This window comes from Ictidomys tridecemlineatus, chromosome 3 (genome assembly GCF_052094955.1).
Source record: "Ictidomys tridecemlineatus isolate mIctTri1 chromosome 3, mIctTri1.hap1, whole genome shotgun sequence".
Lineage (NCBI taxonomy): Eukaryota > Metazoa > Chordata > Mammalia > Rodentia > Sciuridae > Ictidomys > Ictidomys tridecemlineatus.
This window is the reverse complement of record NC_135479.1, coordinates 22,885,987-22,905,109: the sequence shown is the minus strand read 5'-3', so window position 1 is coordinate 22,905,109 and position 19,123 is coordinate 22,885,987. Positions and strand designations below refer to the sequence as shown.

The 19,123-nt window shown below is 52.1% G+C and overlaps 1 protein-coding gene across 3 annotated transcripts in view; it reads left to right on the top strand.

The window, feature by feature from the left end:
- Lasp1 (LIM and SH3 protein 1) overlaps window positions 1-18,584 on the top strand; it is a 39,661-nt gene extending 21,077 nt beyond the window's left edge. For 2 of the 3 annotated variants that reach the window (XM_078042103.1, XM_078042105.1), the window contains exons 4-7: window positions 2,428-2,535; window positions 11,996-12,149; window positions 12,469-12,572; window positions 15,514-18,584. In XM_078042103.1, the coding sequence (XP_077898229.1) occupies window positions 2,428-2,535; window positions 11,996-12,149; window positions 12,469-12,572; window positions 15,514-15,687 (540 nt within the window). In that variant the 3' untranslated portion in view covers window positions 15,688-18,584. The remainder of the gene's footprint in view (window positions 1-2,427; window positions 2,536-11,995; window positions 12,150-12,468; window positions 12,573-15,513) is intronic. The other variant, XM_078042104.1, reaches the window with a different exon arrangement.
- Window positions 18,585-19,123: the final 539 nt, after the last annotated feature.

Sequence of the window (19,123 nt, the reverse complement as noted above, 5' to 3'; positions counted from 1 at the left end):
TAGGGACCTGCAGCAAAGCGGCTCTGAGCCCAGACCCCCCCCTTCTCAGCCCTGCTCCCCCAGCCCCACCCCTCCGCCAGCCTGGCCTCCTGTGTTAGGAGAGTCATGAATTATCCTTCCCCAGTAAGGAACGGAGCAGTTTCTGAGCCTGGGAACCAGCTGATGTCATTGCAGTGTCACCATGGTGATTATTCCCCTGGATTAGGGGCCTGACCCTTGCAAAGGCAGGAAACAGAGGAAGGACAGGGTGGACAAAGCACTTTCAGTCGCCCTCACTGGTCCGTGGAGCCGCTGTCCCAGTGATTGGAACGATTTGTCACCATTATACAGATGTGGAAACCGAGGCTTGGGAGGTTAAGTCATTGTCCCGAGATCACTTAGCAGAAGGAATTCTGAGCCTGTCAGTACCAGCGCAGTCTGATGGGAAGGCCCTACCCCACGTTTTAACCCATTCCTCTAATGGCTCTTTTTACACATGAGGCGGGAAATGAGATCAGAGGCCTTAGATTCAGGGCTTCCCCGTCTAGAGCTACATTTTTCTGTCTTCAGGTTCCTTCCGTTCTCTGATGTCCTCCTTCTTCAGGGGTCCCCCACTGTGAAGACCCAGGTTCTCCCGGAAGAGCTGATGTTGGACAGGTTCTGGGTGGGAAGGCCATAGCTCCCTGCAATAAGTTCTGGTCTGATGGGAACCGCGTCCCACCCCTTGGCCTTTCTTTCTTTCTTTTTTTTTTTCCTTGGTACTGGGATTGAGCCCAGGGGCACTGAGCCACATCTGCAGCCTTTTTTTGTAGTTTATTTAGAGACAGGGTCTTGCTATGTTGCTTAGGGCCCCACTAAATTGCTGAGGCTGGCCTTGAACTTGGGATCCTCCTGCTTCAGCCTCCCAGGTGGAGCCACTGTGCCTGGCTATGCCTTTCATTTTGATCTGCCTCAGAACAAAGGAGGAAGAAGAACCCCAAACCAGGACCTCTGGCTCGTGGGGCTACGAAGAGGAGGGTGGGGACTGGTCACATGTCACGAGTAGCAGCTCACTGCTATGGCAGTCGGTGACTCCAAGCCTGGGAGCTGCTTGGGCTTGTCATTCTGGAAACTCCCACAGTCCTGGGCCTCATGTCCTGGGCTGACCTGTCTCAGGACAGTGCGGCCCCCGTGGAGGGAATCCAGGCAGCTGGCAGGGTCTGGAACAGATGGCTGCCGAGGTGGACAGGGAGTCTCTGGAAGCCAAGGGGAACATTCCCTGTCCCACGAGTATTTCCCAGCCTCAGTTTTGCTCTTCAAAGCCCCCAGGGAGGACAAGCTGTTCCTCATATTTCAATTTCTTTAGTTTCAGAGAAGTTCTGCTTGCTTTCTTGCTTCTTTTCTGTTCTTTTTTTGGTACGGGGTAACAACCCAGGTAGGTCTTGGTCTCCTGGGCTCAAGTGATCCTCCTGCCTCAGCCTCCTGAGTAACTGGGACTAAAGGCACATAGCACCATGCCTAGCTTGGGAGTCCTTTGTAATGTCTGTCTTGAGTTCCTGTAGTACTTGACTTTTCCGTAGAATTCTCACAAAAGGAAAGCAACAGAGGGTGGTTGGATTCTTCCCCAGAAAGTTTGATCGATGCGGCCTCCCCTCTAGCTGTCTCATTACCCTCCCTTCTAGGCACTAGCTTTGTCCTTTGGCACGGCCCTCACTCACTCAGTCACTTCAAAACTACCCCTGGCTCTTGGTGGGTAGGGCTACCTCCTGGCTAGGTTAGGGTGGGCAGTCCTAGGAGCGCAAGCGAGAACCTTCTTTCTGCTAGGCACAGTGGCAACACCTGTCAGCCCAGTGACTCAGGAGGCTGAAGCAGGAGGATCGTAAGTTCGAGGCCAACCTCCGCAGTTCAGCTAAGCTCCAAACAACTTAGTGTGACCCAGTTTCAAAATTGAAAAAAAAAAAAAAGCTGGGGATGTAACTCAGTGGTAAAGTGTCCCTGGGTTTAATCCCAATATGAAAAAAAAAAAAAAAAGCTTTCTATAGCTTCGGGTAGGAGGGGCTGCTAGAGAGGGTTAGAAGGCAGACAGGTGAGGCCTGGTGACTAGATCTTTGCTGCTAAGCTGTATGACCTCAGGCAGGGGAACAGATGGCTGCCGAGGTGCCTTTTGATGGCTCAGTTTCCTTATCTGTAAAATGGGGCTAATAGTATATATGTGGTCAGGACTTAAATGAGAGAGTTTATGTGAGGCACTTAGCACGGTGCCCATCTCAGAACGTGCCGGGGAAATGTCAGCGGGTTATTGTCGCTTGCTAGCCAAGGCGTCTGCTCAGCACCAGGCATTTCTGGCTGGGATCCTTCTCTGGGCCCCGTCTCTATCTCCTGATGGTGCTGTTTCACGGGGGGCCTCCAGCTGGGCGCTCTCTGCTCCCCTGCCTGACCCTAGTCCCTCTTTGTCTCGCTGGTCCCCAGGTGCGCTACAAGGAGGAGTTTGAGAAGAACAAGGGCAAAGGCTTCAGCGTGGTGGCAGACACACCCGAACTCCAGAGAATCAAGAAGACCCAGGACCAGATCAGCAACGTGAGCCTGCCCCCCCCCCTCGGGCCCACGCTGCCTGTTGCCCTTCCTTGTCCCCTCCCGCCCAGCCTGGCTGACATGAATGGGACCAGCTCCCTGCATGGCTCCTCCCCGGCAGGTCTGGCTGGTGGCTGCCTCGCAGAGGGCAGGGCAGGGGTGGGCTTCCCAGGTGCCTTTGCTCTATGTGCCCCAGACCCCCTGTTGCCACACTGGGCCCACACAGTGTTTCCTCCTCGAAGAGGTGCCCTTTTGTAGGAACGATGATGGGGGACGCGTCCTCTCCCACCCTGAGCTGTCTTCTCTTTTCTGGGTATGGTGGGTGTCAGGGTGAAGACCTGAGGCTTTGTCTTAGCACAAAGGTCAAAACTGGGGGTGGGGGCAGGGAGGCCTGGCCTCCTCCTGTCTGTCTCTGGGTGCTGACATTGCAGTCATTTCCGCCCTCCCTCGCCTCCTCCCACCTCGGCTTGTTCTTCCTTCCTGTGTAAAAACCCCAGCCAGCTTCGCCCACTGGTCCCGCAGCCCCAGCCTGGGCCCTCCTGGGCTTGGGCTGGTCACTGGGGCCTGGCTGCAGCACAGGTGGGTGTGGAGAGCAGGCAGTGGATCTACGATCCCCACATCGTGTGCCCTTCTAGCACCTGGGGCCAGAGAATAGGCCTCAGTTTCCTTCCTGACAGAGCCACAGACCAGCAGCAGCTCTGGGCTCGTGGGGGACCTTATTTGGGGCTTGTGGAGAATCGGGTGCTGCTCTGAACCACAACTACAGAAGCAGAAGCCCGTGCACAGGGCCCTGCGGTGCCCCGAGCCGAAGGGCATGCCCAGCCAGCCCAGGGTCCGAGGTTCTGTAAATGAAGGATTAGGCTGGCCGTTGTCTTCTGTTGACCAGTTGTCTGTGTGACTGTGGGCTGAGGGACTGGGGAAGGGCCCCAGTTTCAGATGGCCCACCCAGCACCCACCCTCTGGGCTCCACAGCCCGCCTCATCCTCCCATCGGGCCTCCTTGGCAGGGCACTCCTTCTGGAAGTTGGCTGGGCAGTACTTGGAGAGGGCTATAGCCATGGGTCAAGCGGATTTCCAGCACAGGGCAGCTAACAAAGCCAGCCACGCCCAAGACAGTGGCTTTCAAACTCTGAGTTCCACGTATGATAAGAAATATATTTTACATCTGGATCCACTAACCAGGCATGCATTTTTTTTTTTTTTTAGCAAGGAAACATAATGAAAACTTCCATGAAGCCGGGCGTGGTGGTGCACGCCTGTAATCCCAGCAGCTTGGGAGGCTGAGGCAGGAGGATCATGAGTTCAGAGCCAGCCTCAGCAATTTACTGAGGCCCTGTCTCTAAATAAAAATTTTTAAAAAGGGTTGGGGGTGTGGCTCAGTGGTTGAGTGCCCCTGGGTTGAATCCCTAGTACCAAAAACAAAACAAAACTTCCATGAACAGGGTTGGGGTGCAGTGGTAGAACACCTGCCTGGCACACACAAAGCCCTGGGTTAGGTCCCCAGCACTGCAACATAGAAAAGACTTTGTAGTTCTTCATGTCATGAAGGCAGAAGGATCACAAGTTTGGGGCCAGCCTGAGAAACTTAGCAAGACTCTGGCTCAAAATAAGAAAAGCTGGAGATACAGCTCAGTGGTGGAACACCCTGTGTTCGATCCTTAGTACTGCAAAGGAAAAAAAAAACAAAAGAGGAAAAAACTTTCATGAATGAGTATTTTACTATATGGAGGGCTCATTCAGATATTTTCTGTCCCTTTATTTTGTAAAGATGCTGAGTGGAGACTTACTAAATGAGTCTCACAACAAAATCATTGACCTACAGTTTGAAATTGGTGTGCTGAGGAAATGGAGTGTTTCCCTTTGGCTAGAGAGGGCACGGCTTAGAGGGCTCCCACCCTTCTTTGCTCCCACAGTTGCCCTGTATTAAGATCAGCTTTCCGGTACTGTGACAAAATACCTGAGAAAAATCAACTTAAAGGAAGAAGGATTTATTTTGACTCTCGGTTTCCGATGAGATCCTGGCCCCTCGCTGTGGGCTTGTAGTGGGCCAGAACATCACGGTGGGGACTGTGTGGTGAAGCAGAACTGCTTGGCTTGTGATGAAGCAGAGAGAGGAGAAGAATGGGGCCAGAATAAGATGTGGTCCCCAAGAGCATGCCCCCAAAGACCTGTTCCCTTCCGTTAGGCCCCACCTCCTGCAGGGTCACCTCCCAGGAGTCCATTTAGCTATGACTCCATCCATGGATTGATCCATCCATGAGGTGGAGCATTCATGATCCAGTACTTCCCAGGGGCCTCTCTCTGAACATGGCCATGTTGGGGACAGGTGGGCCATTACGTACCCCTGTCTATGCTAGTGCTGGCACCTTCCCTGGAGCCTCCCTTCTGGCCTAGGTCCTCCAAAGGGTGACAAGGTTCTGTTGTCTTAGAGCTCAGAGCCCTCAGTGTGCAAAGTGGGGAAGGTGGACATGGCCTTGGGTAGTGGGACGACCTGGACAGTTCACAGAGCTGGTCTCCTGGGGCTTTTCATTGTGGGGGGCCCTGTGTTTAATTTTGTGTATTTATTTATCTGTGTATTTATGGTTCTGGGGATCACACCAAGGCCTCCGCAAACACTCTGCTGCTGAGCTTCCTCCCCAGACCTCTGTTGCTTGCTCCCAGCCTGCAATCCCAGCCCCACAGCACCTTTCATTCATCGCTTCACTGTGCTTCACTGTGCTTCACTGTGCGTTTTGGAGGAGAGGAGACAAACAGGCCCATTTGTCCCTGCCACCCTATCTGGAAGGCTTCCAGAATATTCCACACCCAGCCTATTCTACCTGCCGGCCTGCCCCCATTACTGTAGGTGTTAATGTCTGAGGTGTCCTAGTAACAAAAACTCGCCGTGGCCCAGACATCCACACTAGGAGATAACCATCTTATCAGCAACCAGGGGCTGCAATTAGCTGATTGTCCTCTGCTCTGAGGTGGGGGAGGTGACCTGACCTGGTGGTTGCTTTTGCAGTTTTAGCTAGAATCTCTGAAGTGTAACCACAAGGCTGTAAAGATTCTTGGTTTTAGTGAATGCAATTAAAGACTGTCAAGTGTGTGTCTCAACTATGAGCATCCGGGCATTTAGTGAAAATGCAGACTCTTGGCCTCCTTGCCCGGCCTCCTCCTCTCTGGATCCCAGGAATCAGTTTTTAGACACATTTCCTTGGGTTATAGTGGTGCTCTCTGAAGTTTCATTTTTATGTTTTGGTACTGGGGATTGAACCCGTAGGTGCTTTATCTCTGAGCCACATCCCATCCCTTTGTATTTTTTGTTTAGAGTCAGGGTCTCACTAAATTACTCAGGCTGGCTTTGAACTTGTGATCCTCCAGCCTCAGCCTCCTGAGTTGCTGGGATAACAGGTGTGCGCCACTGAACATGGCCTGCTAAAATTGAGAGCTGTCATTTAAAATGATAAAGTAAGCTTCACCACCCCCTAATCAGAGGATGCCAGAACTGACTTGGCCTAAAACCTCAAGAGAAATTTAAACCTTACTCAGAACCACTACTATCTTGTGCCAACCCCCAGAGGAATTTTGGGAAAGATGGTGTTCAGAGCCACACCTTTTGTTTCCAAAATAGCTTTCCTGTCTGTGACCTGTCCCTTCCCAGATTAGCTTCAGATGACCTTATTGTTTCTGAAGGTCAGGCCATCTTGCAAAGAGATGAAGACTTATCCTACTAGAGTCATGTTCGTTCTGCAGCTACCGGTTTTACCAGCATGAGGTTTTGTTTTGTTTTGATTTTTTTTTAGTGCTGGGAATGGAACCCAGGCCCCTTGCTCTTGGTAGGCAAGTGCTCCACCACTGAGCTACATCCCAGTCCCAAGCCAGAGCATTGTGGAAACAAGTGTCTGGTCTGGGGAACTATTGCTTTGGCTGTGTGCATTTGTCCTTAGAACCACAACGAGGCGCCAGGCTTGGTGGCTCACGCCTGTCATCCCAGCAGCTCGGGGAGGCTGAGACAGGAGGATCATGAGTTCAAAGCCAGTCTCAGCAATGGCGAAATGCTAAGCAACTCAGTGAGACCCTGTCTCTAAATAAAATACAAAACAGGGCTGGGGATGTGGCTCAGTGGTTGAGTGCCCCTGAGTTCAATCCCTGGTACAAAAAAAAAAAAAACACACACACAAAGAGGCAAGGTACTGGGGAGGGAGAACCCAAGGGCTGGAATCCCGCTTTTGCCATTCCACCACTGGGCGGGTTGCTCAGTTTCCTCATCTGTTAATGCTGGAATAATTGGCCCTACCTTGAAAGCTGATTGTGAGGAAGATGTCAAGGACAAATGTTGATAATAATACTTCAAAGGCAGACTTGTCTGCTTTTTATACTAAACAAGGAAAGTAGAGCAGAGTTTGGCTGAAATTGGCCATTATCTAATGCTAAGAAGGTATGAGGGTTTTTGTTTTTTGGGGTTTTTTTTGGTGGTGCTGGGGATGGAACCCAGGGACTTGTTCATGCAAAGTGAGAGCTCTACCATTGAGCTGTAACCTCAGCCCTGTTACCAGGAGAGATGCCAGTAAGTGATGCATCTGTGGTAATTCTGTCCTCATTAAAGGAATCTAGAGGGCTAAGAGGGCCGGCCCAGTGCTGAGCATTGCATTGCAGTGGCCTGAGCTCCACGGGCTTACTGCACCTAAAACCCCCGGAAACTTGTTACTGGAGCCCCTTATGGAAGCCTCTGCTTTTATTCACTGACATGTTTACTTACATATTGATTCTCTATATACACTTTGGTTACTTTCAGTTTCTCTTTTTTTAAAACTAACAGCATAGCAACACAGTAAATACTTACTGTGTATGTAAGTAAATACTTTGGGTGTGTGTTCACTTGCACGCACACATACACACATGCTGAGAATTGAACCCAGGGCCTCATGCGTGCTAGGCAGGCCTCCTACCCCTGAGCTATAACTCCAGCCCCCAAACACCTGCTTTCTCCTGATGCAAACCAAGAAACAGAGCATTCCATTTCCAGGCCTCTGCCCAAATAATTTTAGAGTGTTAAGGACCAGAGTGTAGCAAGCATCTGCCTCAGCCTAGTTAAATATTAACTAGCTGGAGATTCTGGGTGGACAACACAGGTGGCAGATGGCAAGGGGCTGGAGAGTGTATCTCGAGCTGCACCTGGTCAATGTCCGACAGGACGATAAAACCATCAACTTTGAAGTTATCTTGGCTACAGGCAGATTTCTCTGCATTTCTGTTAGCCAAAAAAGAATTAGCATTTTGTGTTCAGTAAGTTAGTGTCAGTCTTCAGAGTTTGGCTAATCAGTAGTCAAGTTTCATTCCCAGAGTCAAATGGTTCAGAGCAGGCTTGCTGGGTAATCCTCTAATTTGAATTTTTGGGGATTGAACTCTGGGGCATTCGCCCACTGAGCCACATCTTCAGCACTATTTTGTATTATTATTTAGAGACAGGGTCTCACTGAGTTGCATAGTGTCTCGCTATTGCTGAGATCCTCCTGCCTCAGCCTCCTGAGCTGCTGGGATTACAGACATGCATCACCATGCCTTGCTAATTTGATTTTGTGTGTGTGTGTTGCTGAGGATTGAACCCAGGGCTTTGTGCATATGAGGCAAACACTCTACCAACTGAGCTAGTTCCCCAGCCTGTTAATTTGATTTTAATATACTTTCTTTTTCTCTATAGTTTTTAATGTATAACTATAGTATATGCATATGTTTACATACTGTTATTTGGCTTTTCCTATTTTTTTTATATCTTTATTTTGTTTATTTTTTATGTGGTGCTGAGGATCAAACCCAGTGCCTCACACTTGAGAGGCAAGCACTCTACCACTGAGCTACAACCCCAGCCCTGGCTTTTCTAATTTTGAACATACAGTATGGTATGTGTGTGTTATATGTATATCTTGGTTCTTTTGCACAACACTGGGTTTGAAGTTTTATCTACATGTTTGCATGTAGTCCTAGTTCATCACTTTTTTGTTGCTGCATAGTATTCCATTGGGTGATCATACAGCATATTATTGATTCTGTTCTTGATGGACACTTGGATTGTTTCTAAGTCCAGTGGACATCCTCTCTTCTGGTGCTTCTGTGGAGTGAGATTGCTAGTCTCAGAGTGTATGTCCCTTCAGCTTTCCATGTGATGCTGAGCTATTTTCCAGGTGGTTGTGCTGAGTTACCATTTTCCCACAAGCAGAGTTGAGTTTTCTTGTCCCATATCCTCAGGCTTTTCCATTTTAGACGTTTTGAGTGTGTCTTGTTATATTTGAACTTGCATTTCCCTGACTACTGATGAAGTTGAGTCCAGGTTTATGTGTTTGTTTTTTTTTTTTTCTTTCAAAGAGAGAGAGAGAATTTTTTTTAATATTTATTTTTTAGTTCTCAGCGGACACAACATCTTTGTTGGTATGTGGTGCTGAGGATCGAACCCGGGCCACACGCATGCCAGGCGAGCACGCTACTGCTTGAGCCACATCCCCAGCCCCAGGTTTATGTGTTTTAAAAGTAAAATACTGTGTCTGTAATGGGGTGGTGCTTGAGAACTAAGACTCTCAAGTCCGAGCTGGAGGCTGACTTCATCGTCCTCTTCAGCCTTGGTTTCCCCATCTGTAAATGGGGGTGATAATGATATATTCTTCTTGGTCTGGCTGAGGAAGGGAAGGGGGTGGTGCCTATAAGGGCACAAAACAGGACCTCGGCGGGTGAGAGGCGTTGTTATTTTTAAAGAGAGACCTTGGCTGGTGAGTTGGTTATTCCGCTCAGAGCCGCCGTGCTCCCGCTCAGCCATGGTGAAGAATCATGTGGGGAGGAACGTGTGGGGAGTCACGCTTTCGTTCTTTCCACCACAATCAGGAAGCAGGGGCTTCAGAAAACGGAACATCAGCTGGCAGGGCTTTGGAGGGGACCCTACCTAGTCTCCCTGAAGTCCTGGCCAGCAGGGGCCCAGGGCTCAGCACCATGTGCACTTGGGCCTCCCGGCACAGTTGGAGCTGGCCTCCTCCAGGGGTGCCCAGGACAGCTTGCCCCGGGGCTCTGCTGGTGGTCCTGGGCTCTGGCGACCCTCAGTCAGGTCTCTAAGAAAATCAGGAATGTGCTGAGCTGGGAGCAGGGATCTGCCAGCCTCCTGGACGACTCTGGAGGGTCCTCGCCTCGGGATGTGCTCCCACCTTGCGGTGCTTGGATGCGCTTAACACCCATCCGGTGGCCAGCAAAGCAAGGACACAGGTTCCTCATTTGCTGTGGAGGGAGGTGGAGGAAGAGGCTTCCTCTGTGCTATCTCTCCTGATCTGCACGCCTGGAGTCCCCTCCAAGTTAGGGTGGCCCTATGATTATCACCCCTTTTGAAAATGAAAAGGGGTATTCTGTTTTCTTTTCTTTCTTTCTTTCTTTTTTTTTTTTTTATGGGGGATGAACCCAGGGTGCTGTGACATGGAACTATGTCCTCAGCCTTTTTTATTTTGAAACAGGATCTTGCTAAATTGCCCAGGCTGGCCTTGAACTCCCAAGTTGCCGGGATCACGCCCTGCTGAAAGCAGTAGCCTTCATATTTGGTTCCTGGACAGTAGACGGGAGCTGGAACTAGGGGCAGGCAGTATGTGGTCACCCTGCTCCTGTGCCTGTTACCAGGGAAGAGTCTGCCTGCCTAGGATTTTGTCCTCGTGTCACCCTCTCTGGAAGTCATGTGTCTCTGAGCCTCATTTTCCTCTTCTGTAAAATGGAAACTAAAGTATCTGTGTCCAGCTTATTTTTTAGGGTGATCATTGTCAGGGTCAGGGAAGGTAATATACAAAGAGCTTTTGTGAACTCTGCAGAGCTTGCAGACGTGCAGGTTGTTGGTATGGATGGGAACAGGTGGCGTCTGCATTGGGCAGGGCTTGGCTTGCTTTGCCGATTGGGTGTGGCTCCCTCCTTTGCCATGAAGGGAGGGGACAGGGAAAGGAAGGGCTGGTTCTGACCCAAACTCCTAAATGAGCTGCTTTCTGCCTCCAGACCAGATCCCTCCCGCACGCCTTCCTGGCGCAGCCTGCAGTAGGTAACAGTTCTTTAGCCAGTAGAAGTGGCCCAGGGGTCTCCAGCGGGCCCTGGCTCTGGGGTCTGCCCTGCCAAGTGTCAGCTCTTGCCCTCGACTCAACTAAGGCCAAGGGCGAGAGGAGCCAGCAGAGAAAGCCTGGCCAAAGGGGGCCCTGGACTGCGTCAGCATGGGGCAGGCCTGGACAGGACCTCGGGCCCTTCCCTTCTGCTCCAGGAAACAGGCTTTGCCTGACTCTTTGCCCTGTTCCCCCACTCCCACCATTCCCAGGAACAGGAAGAGGCAGGACAGGGTCCTGGTGAGCAGGAAGTGAGGGCCGGCCTCCAGTCAGGTGCCCAAGGCCTGCAGGGAATTCGGGGCCCAGGACTCCCTGGGACAGGGCTTGTGCCTCTCTCTGGCTGTCCCTCTGTCCTGCTTTCCCTGCTTTCTGAGTTTCCCCTGGGGAGTGGGGGTGGGCTGTTCGACCTGTCACTCTCTGTCCCACTTTCTCCCCACCCTGAGGCCAGCCCAGCTCTCACAGAGCGCTCAAAGTCTGGGTCTCGACACCTCCCCTTGGTCGAGCTTCTCCCTTTGGGGTCTCCAGAGTGGGTGAGTGTCTCTTGAGGGGCCAGAAAACCCGAGTGCTCCTGGGTCTGCTGCTTCTGCATCTCCTGCTTTTGCCGTTCGTGTTTTGGGTGTGTTTTACATTGCACTTTCCATATTGAAAAGTGATATTTTTGTGTCATTGATAAATTACACATAGTTTGAGAGGATTGTGTTAAAAAAAAAAAAGTCTGTGTGAAGCTGGAGATCATGGCTGAGCACTTGCCTAGAGTGTGGAGGCCCCAGTACAACTAAATAAAGGAGTGAAATAAAACCACGTGAACAGCAGCAGTCTCCTGTTGAAGCCTTTTGGCAGGAAGGGATCAACAGACTCCTGTGAGGTGCTGATCAGATGAAGAGTAGCCTGTGACATAGAATACCTAGCACAGTGCCTGGCACGTAGTAAGAGCTCAATAAATAGAGTTGGCTGCTATTGTTGACCAGGATGGAAGCAGGGAAGGCCCAGTCCCTGCCCCAGGCACATACAAATAACCGTTCACATTTTTCTGATGCTGTCACTTCCACGGCCCTGTTCTTACATCTCCAGCTTCTAAGATAGACACCAGTGACCCATTTTACAGGTGTGTCCAAATGCATGGAGATGTGCTCTGCCTGCCTGGAGTCCTCAGGGAGCCTCCCAGCCCAGGATCTTTGTTGAGATGGGGTCTCACTATGTTGCCCAGGCTGGCCTTGAACTCCTGGGCTCAGGTGATCCTGCTGCCTTAGTCTCCCAAACAACTGGGACCACTGGCTCGTGCCTGCGCTCCGCTCTCCTCTCAGGGTCTGTGGCAGCAGGATCCTTGGCTAGCTCCCTGCTGCAGGAGCGCTCACCTGGTGCCTCTGCCCCTTGCAGATAAAGTACCATGAGGAGTTTGAGAAGAGCCGCATGGGCCCCAGTGGGGGTGAGGGCCTGGAGCCAGAGCGCAGGGACGCCCAGGACAGCAGCAGCTACCGGCGGCCTCAGGAGCAGCAGCAGCCACCTCACCACGTCCCGACCAGCGCCCCTGGTGGGTGTGGGCCTGTGCAGCCAGGCCCAAGAGCCAGGAGGGGGCTGAAGGAGAGCCGTTTGCGCACACACAGACACAAACCCCAGGTCCCACCCACGGCGCTGGGGTCAGGCCTGAGCTGGGCCAGGGATCAGGAGGGCAGCCCCCAGCTTGAGAGGACACACAGACCCTGCTGGGGAATCCCTCCACAGGCAGAGCAGCTGAGGGGTGGGGGCGAGCGGGGTTGGGGATGGGGCGGTGACATTGGCCCCACGAGGGGACCTGGGAAGGGCTGGGTCTCGCAGATTACTTTCTGAGAGTCCTCTCTCCCACTTTCCAGTCTACCAGCAGCCCCAGCAGCAGCAGGCCACCCCAGCCTACGGTGGCTACAAGGAGCCTGCAGCCCCAGTCTCCATACAGCGCAGCGCCCCAGGCGGGGGCGGGGTGAGTAGCCCTGACTAGGTGGACAGACCCCCCCAGAGGGACTGGCGCCCCTGGGAAGGCCTCCTGGACATAGGCCATGGCTTCTCCTGACCTCTGACCCTGTGTAGGAAGCAGGGGTCTCAGCCTTACTGAGAGGAAGTGCGGTGGACGGGGCCAGGTCTGACTGATTGGGGCCCTGGGTCCTGGCCCTAGTGTGTCAGCCAAGTCACTCCTCTTGTCCTGGCCATTTCCCTGCTCTGGCTCCGTGGGTGCACACAAAGCACCTTTCTGCTTGGGGCCTTCCAGACCTGGGCCCTGCTTCTCATGGGTTGATCCTTCCACGTCCTTCTGCTCAGCTAATCCCTGCCTCTAAGGGCTCTAAGGGCTCTGTCACACCATCCCATGACAGGTGGGTCTCCATGACATTGTATGCCCCACTGGTTTCCTTCAGAGCACTTTTTCCAAATTTAAGAGTTCTCTGTTTAGTAAGTTCTCTGTGTTCCCATGTAGGCAGGGTGTGTCCTTTGATCCACTTATTCTGAGTCAGGCCCAGAGCAGAGCTCATCCTTTTTGCTGAATAAACAAATAAGCACAGGTAGAAAGGTGGGCAGGCCCCGCTAACCAGTCCTTAGAGAGGACGAGGCTCACCTGTAAGTCCTGCTGCATAGCACACCTGTGGTCCACCTCTGAGTGACCCCGTGCTCTGAGTGCCTGGGAATTCAAAGCAGATTATATCAAAGTGAGAAAGACAGATACGCCGAGAAATAAAATAGCCTGAGACAAGTGACTTCCAGGAGCCTCTTGTCCTGGACATACGCAAGGATGTGTTTATTGCCATGGGGGATTGGGTTAGAGGTCATCTGAAGGATAAGGTTTCAGATGACCAGCCAGTCCTTCAGATACAGGACATGAGTGATTCCACCACCTTCCCACCCTCTAGGAGCTTATATTCCAGCAAGAAAGCAATCATTAAGTAGGTAAATAATGTCAGGCCAGATCACTGTCTGGCATATGCTATGAAGATAGACAGTTGGGTAAGGGACAGGGAGCAGCAGGGTCAAGATCTGACATTTGAGGGCTGGGGTTGTGGCTCAGTGGTTGAGCACTTGCCTAGCATGCACGAGGCACTGGGTTTGATCCCCAGCACCACATAAAAAAACTAAATAAACAAAATAAAGGTATTGTGTCCATCTACAACTAAAAATAAAAAAGTGACATTTGAGCAAAGTCCTCAATAAAGTGGAGGGGTGAATGGCACAGGGAGAACAGCAAGTGCAAAGTTCCCAAGGTAGGAACGCCCTATGAAGTTCAAGGACGTTTGGAAGGTGGAGCCTGGTACACATTTCAAGGGCCATCAGGAGGGCTGAGGCGACTAGAGACGGAGGAGGGTAGGTGAGGACAGACCTAGAGGTACTCGTAGGCCACAGGAGGGCCTTGGTGACTGGCAGTCTGTGCAGACTGACGGGGTTTGCTTGTCCTTTTTACTTTTAGTTCTAGGAGTTGAATGAGCCACATCTCCAGTCCTTTATTTTGAGATAGGGTCTTCTAAATTGCCGAGGCTGACTTTGAACTTGTGATCCTCCTGCCTCAGCCTCCCAAGCCACTGGGATTATAGAGGTGCATCACCACCCCCAGCTACCCTTTTTTACTTTTTGAGACAAGGTCTTGCTGGCCACAAACTCCTGGACTCAAGCAGTCCTCCTGCCTCAGCCTCCCAAGGATCTGGGACTATAGGCACCTGCCACCAGGCCTGGCCTGACATAATGCTCTTAAAAGATCATGGTGGTGCCTATATGGGAAGTCAGCAGTCGAGCACTGAGGGTGAAGCAGAGAGGCAAGTTGGGAGGCAGTTGCAGGACACGATCTTAGGTGGCAGCAACTTTGGCCTGAGATAGAGGTAGAGTTAGTGATAAGAGTCCACCTCACTTTGTGAGGGGTGTGGCCTCTAATCCTTCTGGGTTATAGATTTCAAACTTTGTTTTTTGAAGCCCCTGGACAGGGTATAGTGAGAACCAAGGAATTTAGATGGCCATCTACCACCGATAGATGTCACGTCAGGGATCATCTATGAAGGGGTTTACACAGGTTGTGACTGAGGTTTGGAAGGTGGAGCGTGATACACACATGATACACATTTCATGACCACTCAAGATTTTTCCCTCAAGGAAAGGTTTTTGTCCCCAACTTGGGAGTAAAACCAGTCTAGTCATGGCATCAAAAGGAAACCATTGGTGCTTATAATAATCCAAATAGTAGTGAATAGCCATCGTCACGTTTTATTTTATTTTTAATTTATGGTCAAAATTTTAAACACAATCTTCACATCTTGCCTTTGAGATCTTCCTGCATCCCTGGTGGGGGAGGCGAGGTGGGTGAATGTATCCCCAGCTTGCCCAGTGCCTGGCCTTTAGTCAGTGCCAAGTACATCCATAAAGGGCAGGAACTCAGGGGCTGGGGTCGTGGCTTAGCATTAGAGCACTGGCCTGGGGCTCGGGTTCGATCCTCAGCACCACGTTAGAAAATTTTTTTTAATATTTATTTTTTAGTTGTAATTGGACACAATACCTTTATTTTACTTATTTATTTTTTTATGTGGTGTTGAGGATCGAACCCAGGGTCTCGCACATGGGAGATGAGCGCTCTGTTGCTGAGCCACAACCCCAGCCCCTAAAAAAAAAAAAAAAAAAAAAAGGCTGGTGGGAGGGAACTTTCAGAAAGTAGGACACAAGAAAAATGATGGCAGATCACAGCCCAGGTCCTCCATCTGTTGGGTGACTGCTTTCTTGGGTGTGCTCAGGAGTCCTGGAGAGTCACTTGGAGGTACAGCTGTCAGGAACAAGCTCAGGGTGGAGCGCTCCCCGGGCATTTGCGAGGCCCTGGGTTCTAGTCCCAGCAAAAAAGAAAGAAACGGGGGCGAGAGCCCGCTGGCCTGGCCGGGCTGACTGTGCACCCCCACCCCCAGAAGCGGTACCGTGCGGTGTACGACTACAGCGCCGCCGACGAGGACGAGGTCTCCTTCCAGGATGGGGACACCATCGTCAACGTGCAGCAGATCGACGACGGCTGGATGTATGGGACCGTGGAGCGCACCGGCGACACGGGGATGCTGCCGGCCAACTACGTGGAGGCCATCTGAGCCCCGCAGTGCCCTCCCCACCCAGTCTTCAGTGCATTCCATGACATCGCATCCGTCCCGGGACGTGACCCATCCACCCTTCAGTGTCTCTGTTTCTTAAGATCTGCGATGGCTTGTTTATTCCCATCCCTCCTCCAGCTTTTTTTTTTTTTTTTTTGCCAACTGAAGCCTTGCTCTGCCACTTTCATGGGCTCCTTCCTCTGGCAGGTTTCCCCTTGTCTGACTTCCTGGTTACTCTCTGGATGGAACAGGCATGGCCACTCTCGGGGAGGGCAAGGCCCACGGGCTGGGCGGGCTGGAACCAGAGACCTCTGTGGCCCCCGGCTTAGCCTCCCCTCTCTCTGACCCCTTGGACGCCCCCTGCCCAGCTCCTCACACACCCAGACATTCCAGTGCCAGGTGAGCCCCACATGCCCAGGACCCCCAGGCAGGACTCTATACATCCCTGGGGTGGGGTGGGGCTCTGCTGTGTATGGGACCAGGATGGGGGCTTTACCCCTCTCTCAATGTGGGGGCTGCTAACTCACCAAGGGACCTCCCTCCCTCCCCTCTGCCTCCCCATGTACTCCCTGCACTGTGACCCCCACACCTGGGGGGGCAGGCAGACCAAGAGCCCCCAGGAAGCACAGCTTAGGTGAAGCTCTTGCCTTTCTTAGCTTTAGGGGCAGCCGCAGGAAGGAGGGGAGCAGGGCATTCCCTTTTACCCCACTTCCACCCCCATTCTCCAGGGACTCCTTTGCCTCCCAGGCTGGAAGCTGTGCTGAGGGCGGGGAGACCTCCCCTGGGCTCTGGGTTAGCCATGCTCTTCCCTCCTCATGGGTAGAGGTCTGGGGCCCCCATAGCCTCCCCTGTCCTGCTCTGTGCCAAGTGGGCCTGGAGCTGTGCAAAGCCAGCTCTGTCTCCACAGCTTGGCTTGCTGGGACCCAAGAGAGCGTGTGTGCAGATGACTGTAACAGGAAAATGTAAGGGTGACAGGAGGAACCAGGTGTATGTCTGCTGGTGTCTGGGCTTGTGTGCAAGGTATATGTGTGTGTTTGCGTGTGTGTGTGTGTGTGTGTGTGTGAGAGAGAGGGGGGGGGGCAGAGCCCTCTGCCCCTGATGTTTTCCTTAAACCGACAGTGAGAGGGAGGGCCCTGGTGGAGAGAAGCTCTTTGGGTTCTCTCTGGGGTGGAAGCCCTCCTTCCTCCTATCTGAATGAGGAGACTCCATGCCCCCTTTTCAGGGTGAAGAGCAATGGTGTGGGTGGTTGTGGAGTTGGGGGCTGCTGCTGGGCCTGTTGTCTGCTGGGTTGAGAAAGGGGAAGACTTGGTGTGGGCCTCTTCTCTCCCTGTGCCTGGAGCTGCTGAGTAGGGCACCAGAAGGTTCTTGGTCACTCACTGTGGTGCCTCAGTCTCCCCTCAAGCCTCCCCCTGTGTCTACTGGAAGCAACAGAGGGTCCCAGGGCTCTAAAACTGGAAGCACAGGCTCTGGGAGGAGGAAGGGCAAGACGGTGCTACATCAAAGTTCCTTCTCTGGGTGAGGGCCAGGATACCCCTCCCCTGGCTTTGTTCATCTCTGGGTTTTCTTGTCACCTCCCTGTGTGTCTCCCCCTCCCTACATTGTCACCCTTAGTCTGATCAGGCCCTGCAGCTGACTCCCCCCTCCCCAGGGCTAGGATGGAACCCAGGGTTTCTTAAATGCTAGGCAAGTGCTCTACCACTGAGCCACACCCCCAGCCCCTCAGGTGGCATCTTGCCCCATTGCACGCTTGAGCCCTGCAGGTGAGGGCGAGGACCCCAGGATGGTAGCCTATTAAGCAATCAGGTCTGCATCAGTGTCCTGTCAGTGGCTCACATTTGATTTGGGAACATGTAGTCCAGATCAGAGGTTGACAAGCAGCTGGAAGGAGCCCCTGCCTGACCTGTTCCTTTTCCTTTCTGTCTCATTTTAAGTAAGGGCAGGTGGAGTGTCCTCTTGGGCGATTTGGGGACAATCTGGACAGGAAGAATATTGGGGAGCAGCCTTGGGGGTGGTGCTGATCCACTCTTTTTTCTTGATTTCAAAGCACAATGTGGATCTGGGGACCAGAGGTCAGGAACACATCCTGTTGCGGGGACTGTGGTTGGGAGGGGGTGCCACCTCCCTCAAGAGGAGCCAGCAGCCTATTTCACTTAGCTGGACTTCCAAAACAAGTCAAGCCAGCTCCTATTCCCATCTGAAGTCCTAAAAATAGGGGATGCTTTCTCACACACCCCCAGAGAGAGGAGGCACTCTCACACTGGTGCTGAGGGGACCCAGAGTAGCTAGAGCCTATGTTCCTTCCCAGAACCTTCCACCCTTAGAAGAGCACAGAACCCCAAGGGCTGCGCTGAGCCCCTGATCTTTGACCTTCACAGAGGTCTTGTAGCCAGTCTAACCCAGGAAAGATAATACCTGGGAACATCAGTTTTGTGGACCAATCCTACTGTGCCCAAAAGCCCACAATGGGAAGTGTGGATTCTTCCAACAGTGCTTCCTGCCTCCCCCACCCCATCCCTCCAGGGAAAACTCCTTTATTGCTTCATTTCTGCCTTTTTCCCTTCACACATGCACTTTTGGGCCTTTTTTTAATAGCTGGAAAAAAACAAAACACCACCCCACAAACCCATATTTAAAAAGAAACAAGTGACCCTGTGAAATTCGCCTGTCCAAGCATTTCATCTGTTTGTATGTGTGTGTGTATGCGTGCGTGTGTGTGAAACCACTCACTCATCTTTTTATATGGGGTTGTTGTCTTTTGGGTCTATTTGGTCCCCTCCCTCATGGGCTTGTGCTTGGGATCAAATCTTTCTGGCCTGTTGTGATTCTGAACATTTGACTTGAACCACAAGTGAAACTTTCTCCTGGTGACTCAAATAAAAGTATAATTTTTACCTGCGGATTTGGTTTCGTCTTTGGCTCTGAGGTGCTGGTGTGTGTGTCCTATGTTCTTGGGGCCATTGGCCCCTGTGCCCTCTGGGATTCCTGCTGGCCCGTAGGGAGAGAAGGACTATCTGGAAGCCAAGGGGCAGTTTGCTACCCACCCAGGCTCTGGCATCTGCTTCCTGCTGTGGAGAATTTCCTTCTTCCCAGCCTACTCCTGGCTTTTCCACTCATCCCTCTCTCTTTTCCACTCATCCCTCTCTACCTGACGTGGTGACACAGGCTGAGCTCTTGGTTTCCTCCTCATACTGTCCAGCTTCCTTAGTGATGACTGTCTCCCCACCAGCCAGTGCCCCTCCGGGCAGATAATGGGTCAAATTCATCTTTCAATCCCTGGTACCAGTCCAGGGTCCCGCATGGAGCTGCTCAACAAATACTGAACTAACAAATGAGCCCTGGAGCAGTTCTAGGAGGTGGTAAGACCTCAGCATGGTTTGAAGAGTAAAACGACAGAGGTTGTCCCATGGTGGTACAAGACTTGGGATAAAACTAAGGA